This window comes from Equus quagga, chromosome 11, assembly GCF_021613505.1.
Source record: "Equus quagga isolate Etosha38 chromosome 11, UCLA_HA_Equagga_1.0, whole genome shotgun sequence".
Classification (NCBI taxonomy): domain Eukaryota; kingdom Metazoa; phylum Chordata; class Mammalia; order Perissodactyla; family Equidae; genus Equus; species Equus quagga.
Genome location: NC_060277.1, coordinates 114970944 through 114992318, shown reverse-complemented (window position 1 = coordinate 114992318; position 21375 = coordinate 114970944). Strand labels below are relative to the sequence as shown.

Sequence of the window (21375 nt, the reverse complement as noted above, 5' to 3'; positions counted from 1 at the left end):
ACTGTACCCGAGGTACTGTACCCGAGGCACCAGGACTGTACCCGAGGCACCAGTACTGTACCCGAGGCATCGGACAGCTCAGCCACCCCGAGGGGCGCTTAGAGTGGATTTCTGTCTGAATTATCCTAGAGTCTGTCTTTCCGAGGATAGTCGTGGTACTTACCAGCGTGGGCCTACACTTGAGAACTATGTTCTGTCACTGCTCTTCTGTCATGCTTCAAGCATGCCTTCATTCACCCATGTGTTTACGAGTGGTGGTTACTCTCTTTGTGCTCTAATTTGATCTGATTCCACCGCCCCCTGGCTTACCTTGTCACAGCTCAGCAGTCCATTATAATTCTTTTGTTCAGTTGTGGGTGATCTTTTTCCCCCTCTGTCTGCTCTTTTTTTTTGAGGAAGATTAGCCCTGAGCTAACTGCTGCCAGTCCTCCTCTTTTCACTGAGGAAGCCTGGCCCTGAGGTAACATCAGTGCCCATCTTCCTCCACTTTATATGTGGGACGCCTGCCACAGCATGGCGTGCCAGGCAGTGCCATGTCCGCACCCGGGATTCGAACCAGTGAACCCCTTTTCAAACCCAGCCATTGGCCTCACTCACTGGCAGGGACCGTGTGGCTCAGGCTCCTTCCGCGTTTCCCTCTGTTCTTGCACTGGCCTGCTAAGCTTCTGGTGAAGACTGCTGGCTTCTGTGGGGGCTCTGTCTTGCCAGGCACACGCATGATGCTTTCCTCTCAGGTCTTGTAGCATCGGGGGTGTCTCCCCCGCCTGTTTTGGGGTTCACAAGGATACCTGTCGCACTGTTGTCAGTGAGTTTGACATGTTGTCTGGTCTCTGTATCAGGGGATTTGTGAAGAGCCACTTCATCTGTGGCCCCAGCTGCCCTGCCTCCCAGAATCCCACCTGGTCGTTTTAGGTAGCTTCTTGTTACTTGGACTCTTTCCATTCCATTTTTGTGCAACATTCCATCTAATCTTATGTTTTGCATCTTGTAATTTCAAATCTGTAGTCCTTGACTGCCTAAATTTGATTATTGTTGTCTTTGCCCACTCTTGCTCATGATGGCTTGTTTCTCTTGTCCATTTGGTGAACTTTTTTTGAGAGCTTATATTTGACCAAACTTGGTCTTGGGGAGTCCTGAAGGACCCCTGGTTAGTGGCTTTTCTACGGAGAAGCCTTGCATTTGCTTCTCTTGGCACAAGGGGGCGCTGTGGATCCAGCACTCCTGTGAGTTAATTTCTGTCTTTGGGCTTCCAGAACCAAGTAGCATAGCTAATTCCACCCTGGGCACATGGCAGAGCAGGCTTTTGGTTACAGACTCTCAGAGGTGACTTTTTTCCCTACTATGTAGTGGGTGGAAGCAGACAGGATTCCTCTTCGGTTCCTATTTTCACCTGATGGATTTTTCCCGGCTCTCGAGACATGTGACTTTGTGTGGTGTTTCAGGCTCAGCAGTCTGCCTTGGGCAGAGAATGACTGTGTAAGCCAAGCTCGGGGCTCCTGTAGTGGGGCTGGCCAGAGGGCAGCTATGAGCTCTGTTCCCCCTGTTCTTGTTTGAGCTATTGTTGGTTTTTTGGCCCCTGGGAAGTTCCTTACTTTCTTTAGAGCTCGACAGTGCATGAGTATATTTTTTAAAACTGATGTGGCAGCTGAGCCAAGTGTTCTGTAGCTGGAGAATGTTTAGGAATATCTAACCCGCTGCTAGAAACAGAGGTCTTTGATTACAGTTTGGCAATTTCTTTTTTTGTGAGGAAGACTGGCCCTGGGCTAACATCTGTTGCCAATCTTCCTTTTTTTTTTGCTTGAGGAAGGTGGTCCCGGAGCTAACATCTGTGCCAGTCTTCCTCTACTTTGTGTATGGGACGCTGCCACAACATGGCTTGGTGAGTGGTGTGTAGGTCTGTACCCAGGATCCAAACCTGTGAACCCTGGGCCACCAAAGTGGAGTGCACAAACTTAACCACCATGCCACTGGGCCGGCTCCCTGTTTGGCAATTTTATCACCATTGAATTATGAAGGAAAAAGGGGAGAGAACAAGTCTACTGAAGAGCTGTGACCAAGCCTCTTCATGTCCTGTGTCCTCACCGTTTTTAATCTGTGGCCTGTGCCCCTCTCCGTTCAGGTTGTTGGTTTAGTGCTGTGGCAGGCTGCTCTTTCAGTCTCATTTTCCTGTGTGTGTGTCTTGTTGACAGCAGTTAAATATTTACCAAATGGTAGTGCTGCAGCTTTTCCTCCAAGATGGTGTTGGTTTTTGGTGTTGCGAACCGTCTGTGGTCCTGCGGGAGCCCACAGTGCTGCTGAGAACCGCTCCCGAGTGGGAATGCTTGTTTAGCTTTGGGTCGCAGTCGTCTGGCTGTGTTAATCGGGTCCTGCAGTAAGTCAGCAGCGTGGTTCTGGTTAAGGAAGAAAATAATTTAAATTTACAGTGAAAATGATAGAAAACCAAGTATTGTCAATGGAAATTGTGGCAGCCTTTTTGGAAAGCAGTGTGTCAGCAGCTTTAAACACAAAAACTCTTCAGTCTAACAGGGCCACTCCCGGAAATCCACTCTGTAGAAGCAAAACCATACGCTGCTGTCTTTGAGCATTTCCTCAAGTGGTGTTCATGGTGGCAGAAGCCCACGGATAGCGCAGGTGCCCTTTGGCATGGGAGTGGCAGAGTAAATTACGAGGCAGCTTCACTGGGGAACGTTATGCAGCCAGTAAAAGTAACGACGTGACGCGGACTATATTTGGAGTATTTGAGGGGATTTTGTGAGGTATTGTTGAATGAAAAAAGCAAATGCAAAAAGTATGTCTTTGATAATCTCATTGTTTTCAAGCAGTGATACATATGTCTATGTAGACGTGTGGGTGTGTGAACGTAGAGAAAGAAATGGAAGTATGTACCAGGTAGATAACGTGGGGAAGCCGAATAGAGGCTAAAGGACAGTGGGAGCCAAGTGAAGAGTGAGTATGAGGGAGAAAACTGCCTGCAGAGTCGGTGTGTATATTTTGACGTCTGTCCATCTGTGTGAGAGCATATACAGGCAGGTGGGTGTGTGGCATGAATTTTAGAACACACTTGTAAAAGAAATGAAGTTACAGTTCCAGAGAACCTGCTGCTGGTGTTTAGAATGTTAAGAAGCGTGGGAAACATGAAAAGAAAATTCTGGTCTCTTAACATTGGAAAGCCTGTCATTTAGGCCTTTGGGAAGGTTGGTGTGTGCTTTCTGCAGATGTCAGAGAGTTTCAGATCCAGGGTGATCTGTGCAGCTCAGGTTGTAGAAGGAAGGAAGGAAGGCCTTGACTTAGGTTTGTCGTTTGAACAGGCATGGCGATTTGTTGTTCCTGTTTCCCTCGAGCCTTGCTGGACCCTCATCTGAAATGGAGACATCCACCCCACCGGGGTTCAAGGCCTTTGGTGCTCCTAATGTGGTGGAAGATGAGATTGACCAGTACCTCAGCAAACAGGACGGGAAGATTTACAGAAGCCGCGACCCACAGCTGTAAGTGCTCCTGGGGTTCAGTCCCGCCTTTGGTGATCCTGATGGATCAGTAAAGTGAAACACTGACAGCGTGTCCTGTTTCAATACATATCTGATGAAGAAATGTAAGTTTTGAGTTTGACTGCCTCTTTTCAGATTGTTTCACTTCAAATTATTTTGTAAGCTGTTTCTCGTTGTTTGAATCTCAAAGTATGTTCCATATATGATTTAAGAGTCTCCAAGTATTTGGAACTAAGAGATTTGAAAGAAGGGAAAGGCCTTAAACTGAGTCTTTACCATGATGTACCCCTGGGGATACTTGATTGCCATGGGCAGAGTGGGACTTTAGCAGGTGTGACAGGGCAGGAGGAAGGAGCAGAAGGGGTGGTACTTGGGTACCTGCTAGTGCATGGTCCTCGTTCAGGTCTCTCGTTACATTAGAGTAGTGCAGTTTCAACGTTATCTATGCCGTATACTCTTCATTCATTCACGTGAACATTTCATTTGCTAAAGGTGCTGCTGCTGCCTTGAGTATTAGCTTTTCACTTAGGATTATATAAAATGCAACATGCCACAACTAGAAGGACCCACAACTAAAGAAATACACAACTATGTACCGGGGCCTTTGGGGAGAAAAGGGAAAAAATAAAATCTTTAAAAAAAAAAAAAAGCTTATGTTTGTGTACATTTGTTTATTTTAGATTTTTTGCAGTTCTTTTTAAAGCAATCATTTAGAGACCTCTGAGTTTACACTCGGTGATGTGAAGTTATCTGAGCGAAGGTGGTTTGTCTCTGCAGTGGAGTCTTTTGTAACTGCGTCAGTCCATAAACGTGATGGGGTGCTGACATCAAGATACTGGGATTCCAAATGCTGCATTAGCAACTCGTACATCTTAGATTAAAGAGCCCCAAATGGTGCTCAGCTGCAGTTGGCATGGAGCCACTTCATGGCCATAGCCATTAGCCTGCACGCCTCTTCCATTTGCGTTTCCTCCAAGGGACCCAGTGCTAGCTCTCTGCACGATCAGTGTCTTTGAAGCTTCATTAGGAATCTTTTAGAGGGTGCTTGTGTGTGTGTGCACACGTGTGTGCATTCTTTTCTTTTTAAGATTTTATTTTTTTTCTTTTTCTCCCCAAAGCCCCCTGGTACATAGTTGTATATTCTTAGTTGTGGGTCCTTCTAGTTGTGGCATGTGGAACGCTGCCTCAGCGTGGTTTGATGAGCAGTGCAATGTCCGCGCCCAGGATTCGAACTGACGAAACACTGGGCCGCCTGCAGCGGAGTGCACGAACTTAACCACTCAGCCACGGGACCAGCCCCGCGTGTGCATTCATCTATAAGAGCCTGCCTGTTAGGAGACACAGGCCGTCTCTACCCTGACATGTAGAACTCACATGCATCAGAGTTCTGACCCCATTTAGAAAGTGATCTGGTTGAGCCCTGAGGGACCACTGCTTGGCTTTCCCACCAGCCCATCACCACCCTCTTCACCTGAGCTCATCTCCACGGTCATGTTTTACATGTGGAGCTTCTAAGGGTTCTCTGACTGAAATGTCTGAAACCTACAGAGCCAAGCATCCTTTGTGCTTTTTTCCAAAGCGTGCACGACGTGGGTGTTTTCCAGACCTGAGTTATTTATGTACCACTCTGAGGATTTTTGCCATATCCACGTACCAACTTTCTTAGTATCTATTTAACATTTGTATTTAAATTGACTTTAAATCCATTCACTTTTATTTTTAGCTTGTGTCATTTTAAGCAGTTACTATCCATGAAATCACAGGTTTGATGTGCTGGTCAGTTTTTTCTAATACACATCAAAATAAATGCTAAACAATTAAAAAAAACACTCACCACGTACCATCTAAAGTAATTTCACGTAGGTAGGGAAATGCTTTATTAAGTATGATGTACATTTTTAATATCAAAAACGCTGAGGGGCAGCAGCAGAAAAACAGGCATGCTGATGGCTGTGTGTTTCTTTTGCTCTCAGATGCCGACACGGCCCTCTGGGGAAATGTGTGCACTGCGTTCCTCTAGAGGTGAGAGTCCTTGCAGAGTAAGTTCTGGGCTCGAGTGGTGGGCCGCTTCCTGGAGCCGTCTAAATACTTCTCTTAAGTCCCTGCACTTGGTCGTAGTGGCTAAAAGAACTTATCTGTTTATTGCCCTGGGCCTCATATTCCCACTAGTGCAAACTGCACAAAGAGGACGAGCCTTTATTTATGGGACTGACCTTCTGGGTGGATTAGGAATGGCTAAAGCATTTGTATTGCTGTGATAAAGGGGCAGCACTTACAGTAGGCTCCCTGGACAATCCTTTTAAAACCTGACACAAAGCTAGGCCTGGCGGTTTTCGTGCTTGACATTGTTTTGATTTACTTTGCCCTGAATCTCGTGTCTCCTCTGCTGATTTGTCCTGGCGAGATTGAGAGTTACCATAATAATGCTGACTGGTAACTGGGTAACACTGAATTTATGGTGGCAAGGCCAACCTGATTTTCTTCATGAGGCTCCTCTTGCTCCATCCTGTGGCTTTTTTTTTGTTTTTTGCAAAATTTTCCTGATATTTACTTGACTTAGAGCGTTTTATGTTTAATGTAGATTCATTTTAATCTTGAAAGAATAACTGGTACACAAAGAAAAATTTGATTCTGACCTAGAATGAATGATAAGTGAGAACCAAGCACCTGTTCTCCCTCATTGCTCTTCACGGGGCCTGGCTTGTAGAGGCCATGGCTGCCTGGGTCTCTCCCTGCACGCAGCCGAAGCTCGGCTGCCTACCTCTCTGTGCCTTGCAACCCCAGTAGGTGCTTGACCATACTGACTGTGTGTGTCTTGGCAGCCGTTCGATGAGGACTACCTAAACCATCTTGAGCCTCCCGTGAAGCACATGTCCTTCCACGCCTACATCCGAAAGTTGACTGGAGGGGCCGACAAGTAAGCAGCTTGAACGCGGTTAGGCTGCACCAGTGTGGCTTTGGTGCGCAGAAGTTCATTTTGTGTATCTGGGAGGTGTTACTTAGAGCCACTGTGTATATGAATGAGAAAAGTAATGATCAGAGGGTGGTCACGAAGCATTTGAATTCATGAATTTTGCCCTGATTCTAGAAAAGAAACAGTTAAGTGGAGACTCTGTGATGTCCTGCTGTAATGCACAGTGCCTACAGTGTTGGACAGATGCCAGGCTGGCAGTGGCCACTGTGGAGGCCCCTGGGCGACCTCACCAACCTTCCCCTGGGTATTCAGTGCCCTGGTGACTTAGTTGTATGTGAAGGTGAGGCCATCTCTTGGCTCCTTGAGAGCAGGTTGTGACAGTGCCCGGAGAGGGGTGAACCTGAGGTATTTCACTTTCTTTTAAACTACGTCAAGTACTTGTCTGTGCATTCCCTTCTGTTGACGGTGTGCTCCCCTTACCAGAGTAACGGACTTCATACCGTGATTTTATTATTCCTGTTCGTGCAGCAGGAGGAGGTGGTGGCTGGATCTGTCAGCAACATTTTGTGAAGAATGTCATGTTGGCCTGATTGTAGCTTTTATCTTTGACAACCCACTGACATCCTGAAATGACTTTTTAAAAAAGTTATACCAGGAGAAAAAAATCCCACCAGAAACTCATTCTTGCCTGTCAGTGGGGTAAGCTATGGAACTTTCTGGACTAGGGAATGAGTAGAGATTCGTTGTGGTGAAATCTGTAAGCCTTTTGTCAGTCTAGGTCAAGTACCATAGTCTCCCGTGGGGGCACATCTGCGGCTGTCATTAACATGCAGACTTAGTGGCAGTCGTTGCTTTCCAGATGCTGTCATACCATCATGCCCTGTTGGCTTGTAAAGACCACTCTGAATTAGTGGGGCCGTCTTTTGAATGGGGAAACTGGCAGAGGGTGAAGTCACTTGTGCAGATTCGCCCCAAGTTCAGAGAGGGGCCCAGGATTTCCTTGATGGTGGTCTTCTAACAGTAGTTTTTATTTTAGCCAAAGCGGAGGGAGCATATCTTTGTTATATGTCCTAGTCAGGTTACAATCAAAATCTTTATGAACAAGAATTTTTTTACAAATGTCTGAATACTAGACTCTTAATGTAAACGTTGCTGATAAATTAATGAAATTTGAAAAGACTTCATTTCCTCTCAGTGGCATAGGTTAGATCAATAGATTCAACAGTGTTCTTGAAAATCTTCATGGATGTTAGTGATAGTGCAAAGTAAAACGCTTTTTATAGGAAATAGTTATGTATTGCTGTGTAGTCTAAGTCTACAGAACAGAAGCTAGAATTCCATTAGAATCATCTTTAGCACATTTTCTCTGCTGCCGCCTACCACATGCTTAGCTCCTTAGAACTCTGTTCAGGAGGTGTAAGATATTTGACATATTATTTCCAGTCTCCTGCTAAACCTTTCACCATTATAACGTTTAATTAATTAAGTTGCCTCTTCTTATTCAGGGGGAAATTTGTTGCCCTGGAGAACATCAGTTGCAAGATTAAATCAGGGTGTGAGGGACACCTTCCATGGCCTAACGGCATCTGTACTAAGTGCCAGCCAAGCGCCATCACGCTGAACAGACAGGTGAGATGTTCGCCGTGTCCGTCTAGACAGTGGAAAGCAGTAGATTTGTTTTTATGGCTGAGAAATGAAAATTGCTGGAAGAGCCCCTCCCTGGAGAGGAGCTGCCTCTAGCAGAGTGTGTTACGTGTGGCACATTCCCAGGTATTTATTGACAGATCGATTGACCTTTTGTGGAAGTGATACACTGAAGACAATGTTTGTAAGATCTCCAGCTCTTGCAAGTACAGAGGGGAGCCTTCAGTTTTTTGTGCTTGCATGGAGGCAGAATTTCCTTGGTGACTATTTAAAATGCTCAGTGGTTGTGACTCTGTCTTTTAAGAAACCGTGGCTCTGAAAGTTGGTAACAGAACTGGGACCAGCTCAGGATGCCTGTCCAGGCCAGGCTAAGAAGGGGACTGGGCTTAGGAGGGAGGGAGAGAACCAGGGAAAATTGCGTAGGGTTATTGTGGCCTTTTCCGCTCTTATTGTCGTGCCCTCTAAGAGCGGCGCACCTCATCTTTCCCCACCACTGCTGGCCCATGTTTTGCTTCTTAGCGAGAATTCCATGGCCTTCTTGACTGTTTGGAAACTTCTTTTTTCCTTTTCTTTCTCTCCTTTCCTCCATTTCTCTCTTTTTCTTTTTGAAAATTATTCTTTGCACTAGAGATTGTGAAAACCTGCATTTTAGGTGAAATCTCAGTAAGATTAATTTGAATTAGTTTATTGAGGAGCCCGACCCGCCCACCAGAACCGGAAATGGTTTCAGGGACAGAGCACATTCTTTTTTTTTTTTTTTTTAAAGATTTTATTTTTTTCCTTTTTCTCCCCAAAGCCCCCCGGTACATAGTGGCATATTCTTAGTTGTGGGTCCTTCTAGTTGTGGCATGTGGGACGCTGCCTCAGCGTGGTCTGATGAGCAGTGCCATGTCCGCGCCCAGGATTCGAACCAACGAAACACTGGGCCGCCTGCAGGGGAGCGCGCGAACTTAACCACTCGGCCTCGGGGCCAGCCCCTCGGGACAGAGCACATTCTTAAAATTCGTGAGCCTTTGTGTGTGTGTTTAAAGAGCTAGGTAGGAGATATTTGTGAATGGTTTGTACTAGAAAAATTATTTCTTTTTGATGGAGTGTCTTCATTTAGCCCATTGTTGTTAACTCTACAGAAATACAGACATGTGGACAATATCATGTTTGAGAATCACACAGTTGCTGATCGCTTTCTTGACTTCTGGAGGAAGACAGGGAACCAGCATTTCGGGTACTTGTATGGCCGGTATACGGAGCACAAAGACATTCCTCTTGGCATCAGGGCTGAAGTAGCTGCAATTTATGAACCTCCTCAGGTAGACGTGCAGGATTTGTGGGTCTCTGCCTTCTGTGTTTTGAAGGCTGTGTGGGATGCCCTTTCAGATTGCATTTTGCTGCTTTTGCTTTATCATTTGCCCAGTCTGTCTCTGTCTCTCTCCACACCCTCCCCCAACCCCGGTGTTTATTTTTTGAATTATTGGAGAGTAAGATCACTGCCACTAGATATTTCAGTAAGTATTTCCAAAGAATAAGGATAGTCTCTTACATAGCAGGTACATTTATAAACTTAAGTAAATTGAACATTGATACAATATTTTTATCTAAGCTGCCATCTGTATTCCACTTTTGTCACTTGCCCCAGAAGTGTCTCACCATCGCTTCATCTCTTATATAGATCTTCCTCAACTTACAGTGGGGTTACGTCCTGATAAACCCATTGTAAATCAGAAGCGCATTTAATACACTAACCTACTGAACAGAATGGCTTAGCCCAGCCTCTTCAAACGTGCTCAGAACACTTAAATTAGCCTATAGTTGGGCAGAATCACCTAAAACAAAGCCTATTTGATAATAAAGTGTTGAATATCTCATGTAATTTGTTGAATACTGTACTGAAAGTGAAAAAAAGAATGATTATATGGTTGTTTACCCTTGTGGTCATGTGGCTGACTGGGAGCTGTGGCTCGCTGCCGCTACCCAGCTTCACAAGAGAGGATAGCAGTGAATATTGCTAGCCTGGGAAAAGATCAAAGATCACAGTATAAGTACAGTTTTTACTGAATGCATATGGCTTTTGCACCTTCATAAAGTCGAAAAATCATGAGTCAAACCATCATCAGTTGGGTACCAGCTGTAATTCTGTGTCTCCCCCACGTATAGTCAGCCCCAGGGGTGAGGGAGGTGGAGAATCACAGAATTACTCATATTCTTTACCCCGTGCCACACACATTGTCCCAGAATAACAGTACCCAAATCACCACCGGTATAGGACTGAAAACAGTTTCACAATTTTTTGGTGGGAGGGGGAGTCTTTAGGGTGTACCCACTAGGGACGGGCGCTGGGTCACCGTATTTTAAGTCACTTGGAATGTCCTCTCTGTGTGATTTTGCCACCAACTAATTACATATTTAGTTATACATTTATGTTCATTTGTTTTATTTTCAATCTTTAGGGGTTGGTTTTATACATATATATTTTTAATTTGTTACATAACTATATAAAACGCATAGTGCTTTTTGTTGTATGTAAATTTACTACAAAAGTGGAAACTGTATACATGTTGCATTCTAGTTGGTGAAATGCATGCCGCAGTAGTGAGGGGAGGCAGACTTGTGTCTGTCGTTTACCGTGAAGTGCAGCAAAAAATAAGATGGATCGAGGGATGGCTAGACAATGGAGAGAGTGTAGTAAATATTAATGACTGAGTCTAGGTGGTGGGTATATGGGTGTTCACCCTAACATTCTTTAAAGTTTGTTCTATGTTTGACACTTTTTATTTAAAAAAATGTTGGAAAAGAAAAATTTGTACATTTCCAACATCAAATCTACAAACAAGGCATTCCCTTTCATCCTGTTTCCTTCCTTCCCCCACAAGTGGCCCCCACTTTAAAAAATTTTTGGTTCAGACTTCTAAAGTTTGATTTTTTACTATAAGGAGATACGCACACATCCTCTGTTTCTTTGGATGTTTACCATACCGTTCACACCTTTGTCCCCTTGCGCTGTGTTCTGGAGATTGCTCCGGGACCGGCCTGCTTTTTAAATAAACCAGAACCTGAAACTGCAGGCCTTGTGGCCACTGTCTGTTGTGCAGGTTTGTGGCTCCTGCACAAATGCCCTTGTCTTCCATGGCTGTATGTATACAGATTGTGTGTGTAGTCTACTCCCCTCCCTCTCCCCCCTGACATTTTCAGTATTTCCTGAGAGCTGCAGATGAAGAGTTGGACAGGGCCTTTGTGATGGTTCATTTAGAAGGAGACACTAGATGGCAACAGAGACCCTACGAGAGACCCTGATTACCTAACCCTTAGGGCACGAAGTGTGCTCTGCAATCAGGAGGCTGCTTTTTGAAGCACACAACGTCCAAAGTCAGTTTTGTAGAGGGTCTCTTTCATGAAGAGTTTCAACTGTTCTGTTAAGAGTATGACTGAACAAAAAATTGGAACTGAAGCTTCTGGCGACCGGATTACTAACAGCATCGTTGGCGCTCCCAATTTGGGGATCCTGGAGGTTGAAACGGTTGACCTCTAATAACCTCTAGCTCATTAGAAGTTGAAGCTCATGCTGCCACATGTTGAAACAAAATCCTCAGATTTGTTCTGAGTTTGTGACTTGACCTATGCTCTGGAGGTATTAATGATCTCCATATGGGTAATACCCAGCAACATAAAGTTCTTTTGTTCTTTTGCCAGAATTTGACTAATTTACAAGGATATACCCAATTAGTATAACTCAATTTGGGATTATCTTCACTTTCCTATTCCTATGGCTGGGGTTTCTGCTCTGTACAATACTTACTATTAATGACCCACGAGCTGCATTTCAATGCAGATTAAAGGTTTCGGCAGGTTTTGCCAACTGCAGGAAGTTGGGGTCCTGTGGCCAGTTTAGGTTGCGTGTGAGCTGGCTGGATCACGAGCCCACCTGCTGTCCCGAGCCTAGCAGTCTGCCCACCAGCCAGCAGGTAACCGGTCACAGAAGCCTTTTCATTTGCTTAGGGTTTGCCTGTCGGTCGCTCTCTCAGTGTCTTACCAGGGAAGCTAAGCATTGTCCCTGTAGGACAATGTCTCTGTAGGAGCTGCACACGAATTTTCCAAGGCTGTTTTCTGGGAATGGATGTTACCTTACAGCTCTCATCTTGCCTAAGCTAGCCACAACCTATTTGGAGTGTGACTATCCAACGGGGTTTTGAAACTAACTTCTTTCCCCAATGGAGGAACCTTAGGAAACCGTGTAGAGAGCCTGCCTTAGTCCTGGATAGTCACACACTCGATATGGAGCTGTCTGCCATAAACCGGCCTGAACAGTGCGTCTTCATGTTCTGAGTCTTGATTAAAAGCTCAACGCCACCTGAGAAGGGAAAAACCTGGAGGGGTTTCGGTTGTGTTTTATCTGATGGCCTTAAGCTTTGCTGCTGCTGTCACTCTCTTTTTGGTAAGGGGGAGAGCAGTGCTCCTCTGTGACCCGGAGCCAGAAGGGAATGGAGCAGCTGTGCTGCTTTCCTGAGCCCACTGCTCTGAACCCGTGTTCTCCTTTGATGCCCTGACAGATTGGCACACAGAACAGCTTGGAGCTTCTTGAAGACCCAAAAGCTGGCGTGGTTGATGAAATTGCTGCCAAACTCGGCCTGAGGAAGGTACTGAGGCCTTTGAGAGGGGACTTGGGCTCTGTGTTGGGGACATCCAGGTGGGTGGCGTGGCAAGGCCTCATCTGGGACTGAACTCCCAGCTGTACAAGGTCAGGTGCAGGCCCGGCTTGTTTTAAAGCCTCATTTGTGTTTATTGGGTGCCAATAGCTTTTATGTTTCTCTGATTTAAAGTAAAATGAGAACATTTCCCTGAGCATGAAAAATAAATCAATCCCGATGCAGGAGCTGTTATATTTAAGTCTGCCAGCCGCACCTCTGGGGGACTGTTTCAAAGCAGGGAGGGAAGGAGCAGCGGGAGCAAGACCCCTTCTTCCTGCCTGAGAGGGCACCTTGACACCAGGCTGTGTGTCCTGCCCACCCGCTGTGGCACGTCCCCTTAGGTGTAAGCTCTCCCTTCATGTGTCTTTGCTGCCTATGGCAAAGGCCTCGTTCACAGCGTCAGTTTTCTGTCCCGTGCACTGGGAGGTCCTGGTGTTCCTTCGTCACCATCATTGAACTTCCTGTGTATAGTTGTAGGCATCTGCACATTAAGCCTTGCTAGTTTTACTGGGTGGGTTAGAAGACAAGGGAGCCTCTTTGAGGCTGCTGATCTAGTTACCTCACATACTTGATAACATTCCCAGGAACTTTAAAGATGAGTTTTTATAGCTACGTGTTGAACTGTGAATATGAACAAATCTTAGAAAGTAACTATTAATAGCTCTGTAAGTTTTATCTTTTATTTCCTAATCAATTTAGGCAGTGAAAAATAAAGTCCCTGCAGATAAACGGGGGAAAACTGGAAATGTGCTTTATAACCTAGGAATTTTATAGAGCAAAGTGACTATACCATTTTAAGAAAAAAGTTTTATGAGAAAAATGTCTTTTTATTTCTAACAAGGAGTCTATATCTTGATTTAGGTTCATATTTAGGGTTAAATTCTGGAAGTTTCTCATTCAAAAGAGAAATCGGTACAGTTTTTTGACTTCTGTTTGTTATAGACTCATAATTCATTATAATCATAACTATAATAGAAGATCTTGAAGTTACTTAAATACCTTTCTTCTAAACACTAGTTCCTTATCCTTATTTATCTCAGCTCGATCTTGGTTCTGCTGTATTTACTGCTTAATTACATTTATCCTTTAAGTCTTGTTTTCTTCATCTCCATCCTTCTTGGGTTGTTTGTTCATTAGGAATTTTTAGAGAAAATGGAAATCTCTGAATTTCCTGGTCATGTCTGCAGGAGATAGATTTGAAGAGTTCAGTATCAGGGTTGTGCTGGAGTGGGTCATGGGCACCAGATTAGTTCTCCAGAAGACTGAAATGGGGTGTCTGGAGTCTAGCCCCACTCGTAAACCTCCCAGCCAGGCTCTAGTTCAGGATGGGGAACCAGCTGTGAAGTTCGTGGGCAAAGAGCCGAGGGATCACAGAGCATACAGACGGGCAGTGTAGCTGTGACAGGACGCACTAGGGGGTGCTGACCCTGCCCTGAGCTCTGGGACTGCTGTTAGGGTGCCCCAGTGATGGGGATTTCAGATCCTTGTACCCTCAGAAGCTTCCTTTGGTCCTACAGTGGGGCTCAAAGGAGCAGCTGGGCGAAGTCTCCATTGTATCATTCCTTCTTATTTTTAGTGCCTTTTCTAGGGAGTCTGTTTTTTTATCTTGCAGAGAAAGTCCTAGCATCTTGATTTGCCAGCTCATTGTCTGTCTTCCTCTTTGGAGTATAAGTTCCCTTTTCCGTCGCATTCTGTTAATCTTGTTCACCCCAGAGTCCACTGCGCCTAGCACAGTGCTAGGCACAGAGTTGGTGCCATGGAAGACTTTGTTTAATGAGTAAATGAGCTCTGGTTGTTTACCCTCATCTCCAAGCCAGCAGTACCAGAAGGAGGGTGGCCAGTTTCAACTGAGTAGAGTTTGAAAGCCCTGGTGTGGCCTAATAGCTTACTTGAGGAACTGAGTCATCTACGAAGAAAGAACGGGCTCACAGGAGTCTCTTGCTGAGAACATTATTGTTAAGCTCTCTGGGCAGAAGCCAGGAAACATTTGTCATCTATTTTAGGGAGAGACTCAGAAGATATTTTCCTCTTTTATGCAGGTTGGTTGGATATTTACAGACCTTGTCTCAGAAGACACCCGAAAGGGTACAGTTCGTTACAGTCGAAATAAGGTGAGGTGGGACAGGAATACTCACTGACTTAGCCTGCAGCTTGGTTACAAACTAGCTCTGGCTCACACTCTCACGGGGGTCTCTGTACAGCTCATCCGGGCTTTTAGACCAAATTATGATGATGATTCTTTTTTGGTGAGGAAGATTGTCCCTGAGCTAACGTCTGTTGCCAGTCTTCCTCTTTTTTTTGCTTGAGGAGGATTGTCCTTGAGCTAACATCTGTGCCAATCTTCCTCTTTTTTTTTTGCTTGAGGAGGATCGTCCCTGAGCTAACATCTGTGCCAGTCTTCCGGGGCCAGCCCGTTGGCACAGCGGTTAAGTTCGCACGTTCCGCTTTGGTGGCCAGGGTTCGCTGGTTTGGATCCTGGTGCAGACCTACGCATCGCTTGTCAGGCCACGCTGTGGAGGCTTCCCACATACAAAGTAGAAGAAGATGGGAATGGATACAGATGTTAGCTCAGGGCCAATCTTTCTCAAAAGAAAAATAGTATTGTGCCAATCTTCCTCTATTTTGTATGTGGGACACCGCCGCAACATGGCTTGGTGGGCAATGTGTAGGTCCATGCCTGGGATCTGAACCCATGAACCCTGGGCTGCTGAGATGGAATGTGCGAACTTAACCACCACACCACTGCGCTGGCCGCTAGACTAAATGATTTTCCAGCACAGTCTTCTTGATAAATTAAGGCTGGGCCTCTTGATTCTGTTTTGTAGAGCAAAACTCACCTGACCCTTACAAACCAGTGCTTTTTGGAAGTCAGCCTGTGGGGGAGGATTGCCCAGTGCTTCTGGCCTTAACTAGTTATGCATGGCTTTATGTGAGGAGTCTATAATGGCTAAGAGTTGTAGGTATTTGTTTCAGTGTCATTTTTGACATGTTATAGTTCTTAATATTTTCTAAAGAAGAAATAGAAGAATATTTGACATGATGCTATAAAACTTGATATACTGGTTCTCTTATCTTAGGACACATATTTCCTGAGTTCAGAAGAATGTATCACTGCAGGAGACTTCCAAAATAAGCATCCCAACATATGTCGACTCTCTCCAGACGGACATTTTGGCTCCAAGTTTGTTACTGCAGTGGCTACAGGTATAAGCAGGGACAGAGTCATGTTGTAAATATTACTACCTTGTTAATATATTTTGTTCCTCTTTCATCCTTAACTCAGTTACAATGGATTTTCTTAATGGGGCTGTGAGATACAGATTCCTCTCTTCGGTTTGTGGTAACCAGAACTTAGGCTGAGCTGACAGCATCACCCACAAAATTACTAGAATTAGAATTGGGGCCTCGATGCAGCTCTTCTCTAGTTCACTCTTTCATCCCAAGTCCATGTGAACTTGGTTCTGGACCTGAGCTTGGGGCTGTCTTTGCCGCTTTCCAGTAACCAAAGATGACTCTTTGTCTGGCTATGCAGGAGAAAAGGGATTTGCTGTTTCTGTTACTTGTTTATTTTTGACATCATGAGTGGGAGTATTATTTTAAGAAACCATTTCCATAAAGCTGTGTTGGGAGTGACATGCGTATTGTGATGTTACATGTATTATATTATGTGTTGGTGTTCATCATAAATACATAATAGTAAAAGATTGCAGCCTATAAAAAAGTGCCACCAAATCTTTTTTTTTTTTGAGGAAGATTAGCCCTAAGGTAACATCTGCTGCTAATCCTCCTCTTTTTTTTTTTTTTTTTTTTTTTTTGCTGAGGAAGACTGGCCCTGAGCTAACATCCATGCCCATCTTCCTCCACTTTATATGTGGGACGCCTACCACAGCATAGCTTGCCAAGCGGTGCCATATCTGCACCCAGGATCTGAACCGGTGAACCCCTGGCTGCTGAAGCGAAACATGCAACTTACCAATCCGCTGCACCACCAATCTGGCCCCAAACCAAATCTTTTATAATATACTTGAGATCCTATCCTAAAAAATAGCCAGACATAGGACCATACAATTTAAAAGGAATAGGATGGGCCAGCCTCAGTGGCCTAGTGGTTAAGTTCGGCACACTATGCTTCCACGGTCTGGGTTCAGTTCCCAGATGTGGACTTACACCACTCGTCAGTGGCCATGCTGTGGCAGCGGCTCACATATGAAAAGAGGACAGTTGGCAGTGGATAGCTCAGGGCGAATCTTCCTCAGCAAAAAAATAAAAAATTAAAAAGAATAGGAATTTGAAACTTGGAGAACCAACTCATGAAAACAATCTATTTGATCAGGTTTTTGTTTGTTTGTTTGTCTTTCTGGGAAAGATTTGTCCTGAGCTAACATCTGTTGCCAGTCTTCCTCTCTTTTTTATCCCCCTCTTGAAAGCCCTGGTACGTAGTTGTATCTTATAGTTGTAAGTCCCTCTAGTTCTTCTCTGTGAGCTGCCGCCACAGCATGGCTACTGACAGATGAGTGGTGTGGTTCCATGCCCAGGACCTGAACCCAGGCTGCCAAAGCAGAGCATGCCAGACTTTAGCCACTAGGCCATCAGGGCTGGCTCTGGTCAGTTGCTTTTTTTTGTTGTTGTTGTTTTTGAGGAAGATTAGCCCTGAGCTAACTACTGCCAGTCCTCCTCTTTTTGCTGAGGAAGCCTGGCCCTGAGCTAACACTGGTGCCCATCTTCCTCTACTTTATATGTGGGATGCCTGCCGCAGCATGGCATGCCAAGCGGTGCCATGTCCACACCCAGGATCCAAACCGGTGAAACCCGGGCCGCCGAGAAGCTGAACGTGCCAACTTAACCGCGGTGCCACTGGGCCGGCCCCTGGTCAGTTTTGTTTTTTTTTTTAAAGATTTTATTTTTTTCCTTTTTCTCCCCAAAGCCCCACGGTACGTAGTTGTATGTTCTTAGTTGTGGGTCCTTCTCGTTGTGGCATGTGGGACGCTGCCTCACCGTGGCTCGATGAGCGGTGCCATGTCTGTGCCCAGGATTCGAACTGATGAAACACTGGGCCGCCTGCAGCGGAGCGGGCGAACTTAATCACTCGGCCACGGTGCCAGCCCTGGTCAGTTTTTAAAAGTCAACAATAACCTTAATCCTGTGAAGACCTGGTTTCTACCCTCGCAGAGGTGATAATCCACTTCTTAACCGTTCTTCTCCTAGTTCTATAGAAAGAAACACCCCTCAGTTTAACAAACACCAGTTTACAAACAGCCCAAGCATGTGAGTAAGTGGAGCCTCTATTAATCCCAATTGAGCTTGTTACCACTGCTGTGGGAACCACGAAGAAAAGTGTCTTTCACACTGAATTTTTAAGATCCATTGCTTTAAGATCCACTTAGTTTCAGAGACACCTTTTTGAAGTGAATGCACTTTGAGTGAGGGGCGATGGCAGTGTCTTGCACGTGTGAGTGTGAGTGAGGGGCGATGGCAGTATCTTGCACATGTGAGTGTGGGTTAGTTAAGTCAGATTTACTTTCCTAGATTGTCGTTGGGTCAGGTGCTGAGGAGAGTGGCTGGGAGTCTTGACTGGGATTGAAGGATTCAGCAGCTCTGCAGCATGGAGACTTCTGCGTGGGGCCTGGCCAGGGCCCTGCTGTGAGGGAGCACTTAGGGCAGCAGCAGCAGAGCAGAGACTGGGTGCCAGGGAGGGGAGCCGGGGGCAGACAGCCTCTACAGAATCTGGGGTTTTGCCAGGCCAGCTCTGTATTTGACGAAGGGGACAAAAGGATTATGTTTCTACTCCTTGCATCACGTAACCCCTTTGTCTTCGTTTAGGCTCATATTCTGGGTACAGTAATTCAGACTGGTAGTTTTCAAACCTATCAGACTGGACACCCCCTTTTTAGAACATCTTGTGTTGCCCCTTTACTATGTAGAAAACAAAATTCATGGATAACATACCTGCCTACACATATAATTCTGAAAAAGAAAGCAGAGTAGTAGCCTAACCATAACGTAAAGGGGAAATAGTAACGAAATATGTAATAAAGCAGTGTGTTTCAGCATGTCACTGCTTGGGGACTGACGCTTGTGTGGGGTGGGCCCTGCACTGGCTGGATGGCAGGTCACGTCCACTGGCCTCGCCATCGGTGACCTGGTTTCCTGAGACATTCAGCGACTGTCTGTGAAGCTGTGGGCTGAAGTGTCCCTTCCCTCAGCTTACACAGTATCGCACTCCTGGAGAGTTCACCACGTTAAAACGGCCTGTTTTTTTGTGTGGTTATATATAAAATATAAATGATTCTAATCTCAGATCATCATAAATAGGGGTTTTTGCCTACATTGAGTGTGCAGGGAACTTTCAAGGTCCTGTGGGATGTGGAACACCACTTTGTTGTGTGGGACTCCCCAGAACACAGCAAGACATCTGACATCTTTGGCTCCAGCCCACTAAAGCTGGCAGTCCCCCCGCCATCGTTGAGATGACCAAAAATCACCTTCACAGATTTCCAGAACTGCTCCTCATGAAGACTACTGTTTTAGGCTTCCATGGGCTCACATGGTAACCTAACCCTTTTAATTACTGTTTCTATGGGGAATTATTTGATGGGCCAAAAGAACTGGCACATTTTTAGAATTATAAATAGTTTCTAACTTGGGGCTGCCTGTACCTTCAATTATTGAGTCATACCTCTTGTTGGGAGTTTGGAAATTATGGATCGTCCATGGAATTTTTGCCTCTGAAATCGGCATTTTACTGAAAGGTTTTAGAGCTGTGAGACAGTAACTAATTTATGATAAGGTCTGCAGTTAGAGTCCTTTTCATGTGTCTGCCGAGTCCTCCCTCTTGGTAACGTTGTGAGGTGCTCAGACTTAAAATTCTCTCCATTTTTCAGGGGGGTAGCGAACAGAAGGGTGGTTATCCAAAGCATCATAGATCTTCTAACTCCAAATAAAGTGTGCTCTTCCCTGCATCAGTGATTCTTGACCAGGGACATGTCGGTACTCTGGGGACCTGTTTGAAATGCACTTGCCGCAGTCCCATCCCTGAGATCCTGATGGGACGCGAAGAAGCAGGTGTGCGTGTGCGTGTGCGTGTGTGTGTGTGGCTGTCTCCCAGGAGACTGACCATTGCACCACTGGGTTCATGGTGCTTCTGCAGGCACAGTGCCCTCTGTTCTGCCCAAAGCTGTGCCGAAGCTGCAAGGCCAGGTGCTGGCCCGGATGCGGAGACCTCACCCCCTTGTCTCGTGTCTGTCTACCCCTTCCCTCAAGAGCTTCTCTAGTGTGACACTTTCAGAGAGAAAGAGTACTGATTATGTGTGATGTTTGCTCACGTGAACCTCAAGGATCTGGTGGGGGCAGATGCATCACAGAGCCCGTTCACACTCCCTGCCACAACACTATGTCTGTGTCTTGGTCATTTGGCGCATCCATTTCTCTGGGTTGTGAAAGTTACTTTCTGAGGCTGCATCTCAGACTCAGTCGCAGCTGAGTTCTTCCTGTCACGGCCCCTTTCCGTCCCACGTGTGAGTTTCCTGACACGCTGATTTGGGAGGGGAATGGTACTTAACTTATCTGGCCTCCTTTGTATCTCGGCAAGTATTAGGTTTCTGGCAAGGGTGAGTAAACCCGTCAGGACCGGATTTCTTGCTCCTCTACATGGAAAAGTAGAGCTTGTGCTTCTCAGTGAATCTGTCTTTGGAGGCTATCCATGTGGACTAATTTTGCTTTTTTTTTTTTTTAGCAGCTTTCAGTTTTACGTGTACTGCTTTCCACTTTTCTCTGGTTCTCAAAGGCCAGGTTTCCTCTTTCTCTAATGACCTATCACACTTCAATGATCAATCTAAAAACCAGTGCAGGTTTACAGTGCCCAAAGTAGAACAGTGGCCAGACACACATCCCGTGGGCAGCTCCTCCCCGCTCCTCCGTGACCTTCACCTCTGCTCCTTCTAAACCAGTGCTCACTTGAGGTCGACGTTCATATCCCCGAACTCGCCAGAGGCTGAAGCGCCCTGTGTTTGGCTCCTCAATGTTAATCAGTGGTCGTTGCCCAGGCTTGGCCACCTCTCTCGAGTTTGGGAGTGAGGGCCGGGGAGAAGGTACTAGACTTGGTTGCCGAGTGGGCCTTTGGAGCCCAGTTTGACTCAGCATTTGGAAGCCAGCTGCTTTTGGCCTCTGGTGTGCAGAGTGGAGCAGACAGCAGGCCCCTGGCTGGTCCCCACTGGAGGCTGGCTCTGCCCCCGTCCTTCACATTTTCTGATTGCTTGGCCATCAGGTCTGGTTTCTAATAAATGTTTGAAAGCCAGACAGTCAAAATTTCTGTTGCCTCGTCAATAACTTAATTCTATTTTTGTCAAAGAAACTAAAGCAGAGATCTTGGGCGGCGAGGGGTTTAGGTCTCCAAAGCCTGGATTCTGGAAACACATTTGTCTGCGGTCGGAGTTGGCCGTCTGCACGGTCTGGTCTTGTCTCTTGCAAGGACTGAGGACCTGCCTTTCACAGCATGGCCCATCCTTCTCACTTCAGGTTCTTGTCTCACCCAGCTTCCTGCTCGGCTTAACTTGATCAGATCGCTCCCTCTCAGCAGCTTTTTGCACTGCCCTTGCCCCTGATTTGAGTCACATTGGAGATTTTTATGGAGTGGGTCCGAGAGAGGTAAAGAGTG

The 21375-nt window shown here is 45.8% G+C and overlaps 1 protein-coding gene across 1 annotated transcript in view; it reads left to right on the top strand.

Moving 5' to 3' along the window:
• The window catches only part of NPLOC4 (NPL4 homolog, ubiquitin recognition factor), a 73833-nt gene that overhangs the window by 17291 nt on the left and 35167 nt on the right, over positions 1-21375 (top strand). Inside the window, exons 4-11 of the mRNA XM_046674643.1 lie at positions 3309-3485; positions 5459-5507; positions 6308-6402; positions 7905-8028; positions 9171-9350; positions 12585-12671; positions 14762-14833; positions 15800-15926. Of these exons, the coding sequence (XP_046530599.1) occupies positions 3309-3485; positions 5459-5507; positions 6308-6402; positions 7905-8028; positions 9171-9350; positions 12585-12671; positions 14762-14833; positions 15800-15926 (911 nt within the window). The remainder of the gene's footprint in view (positions 1-3308; positions 3486-5458; positions 5508-6307; positions 6403-7904; positions 8029-9170; positions 9351-12584; positions 12672-14761; positions 14834-15799; positions 15927-21375) is intronic.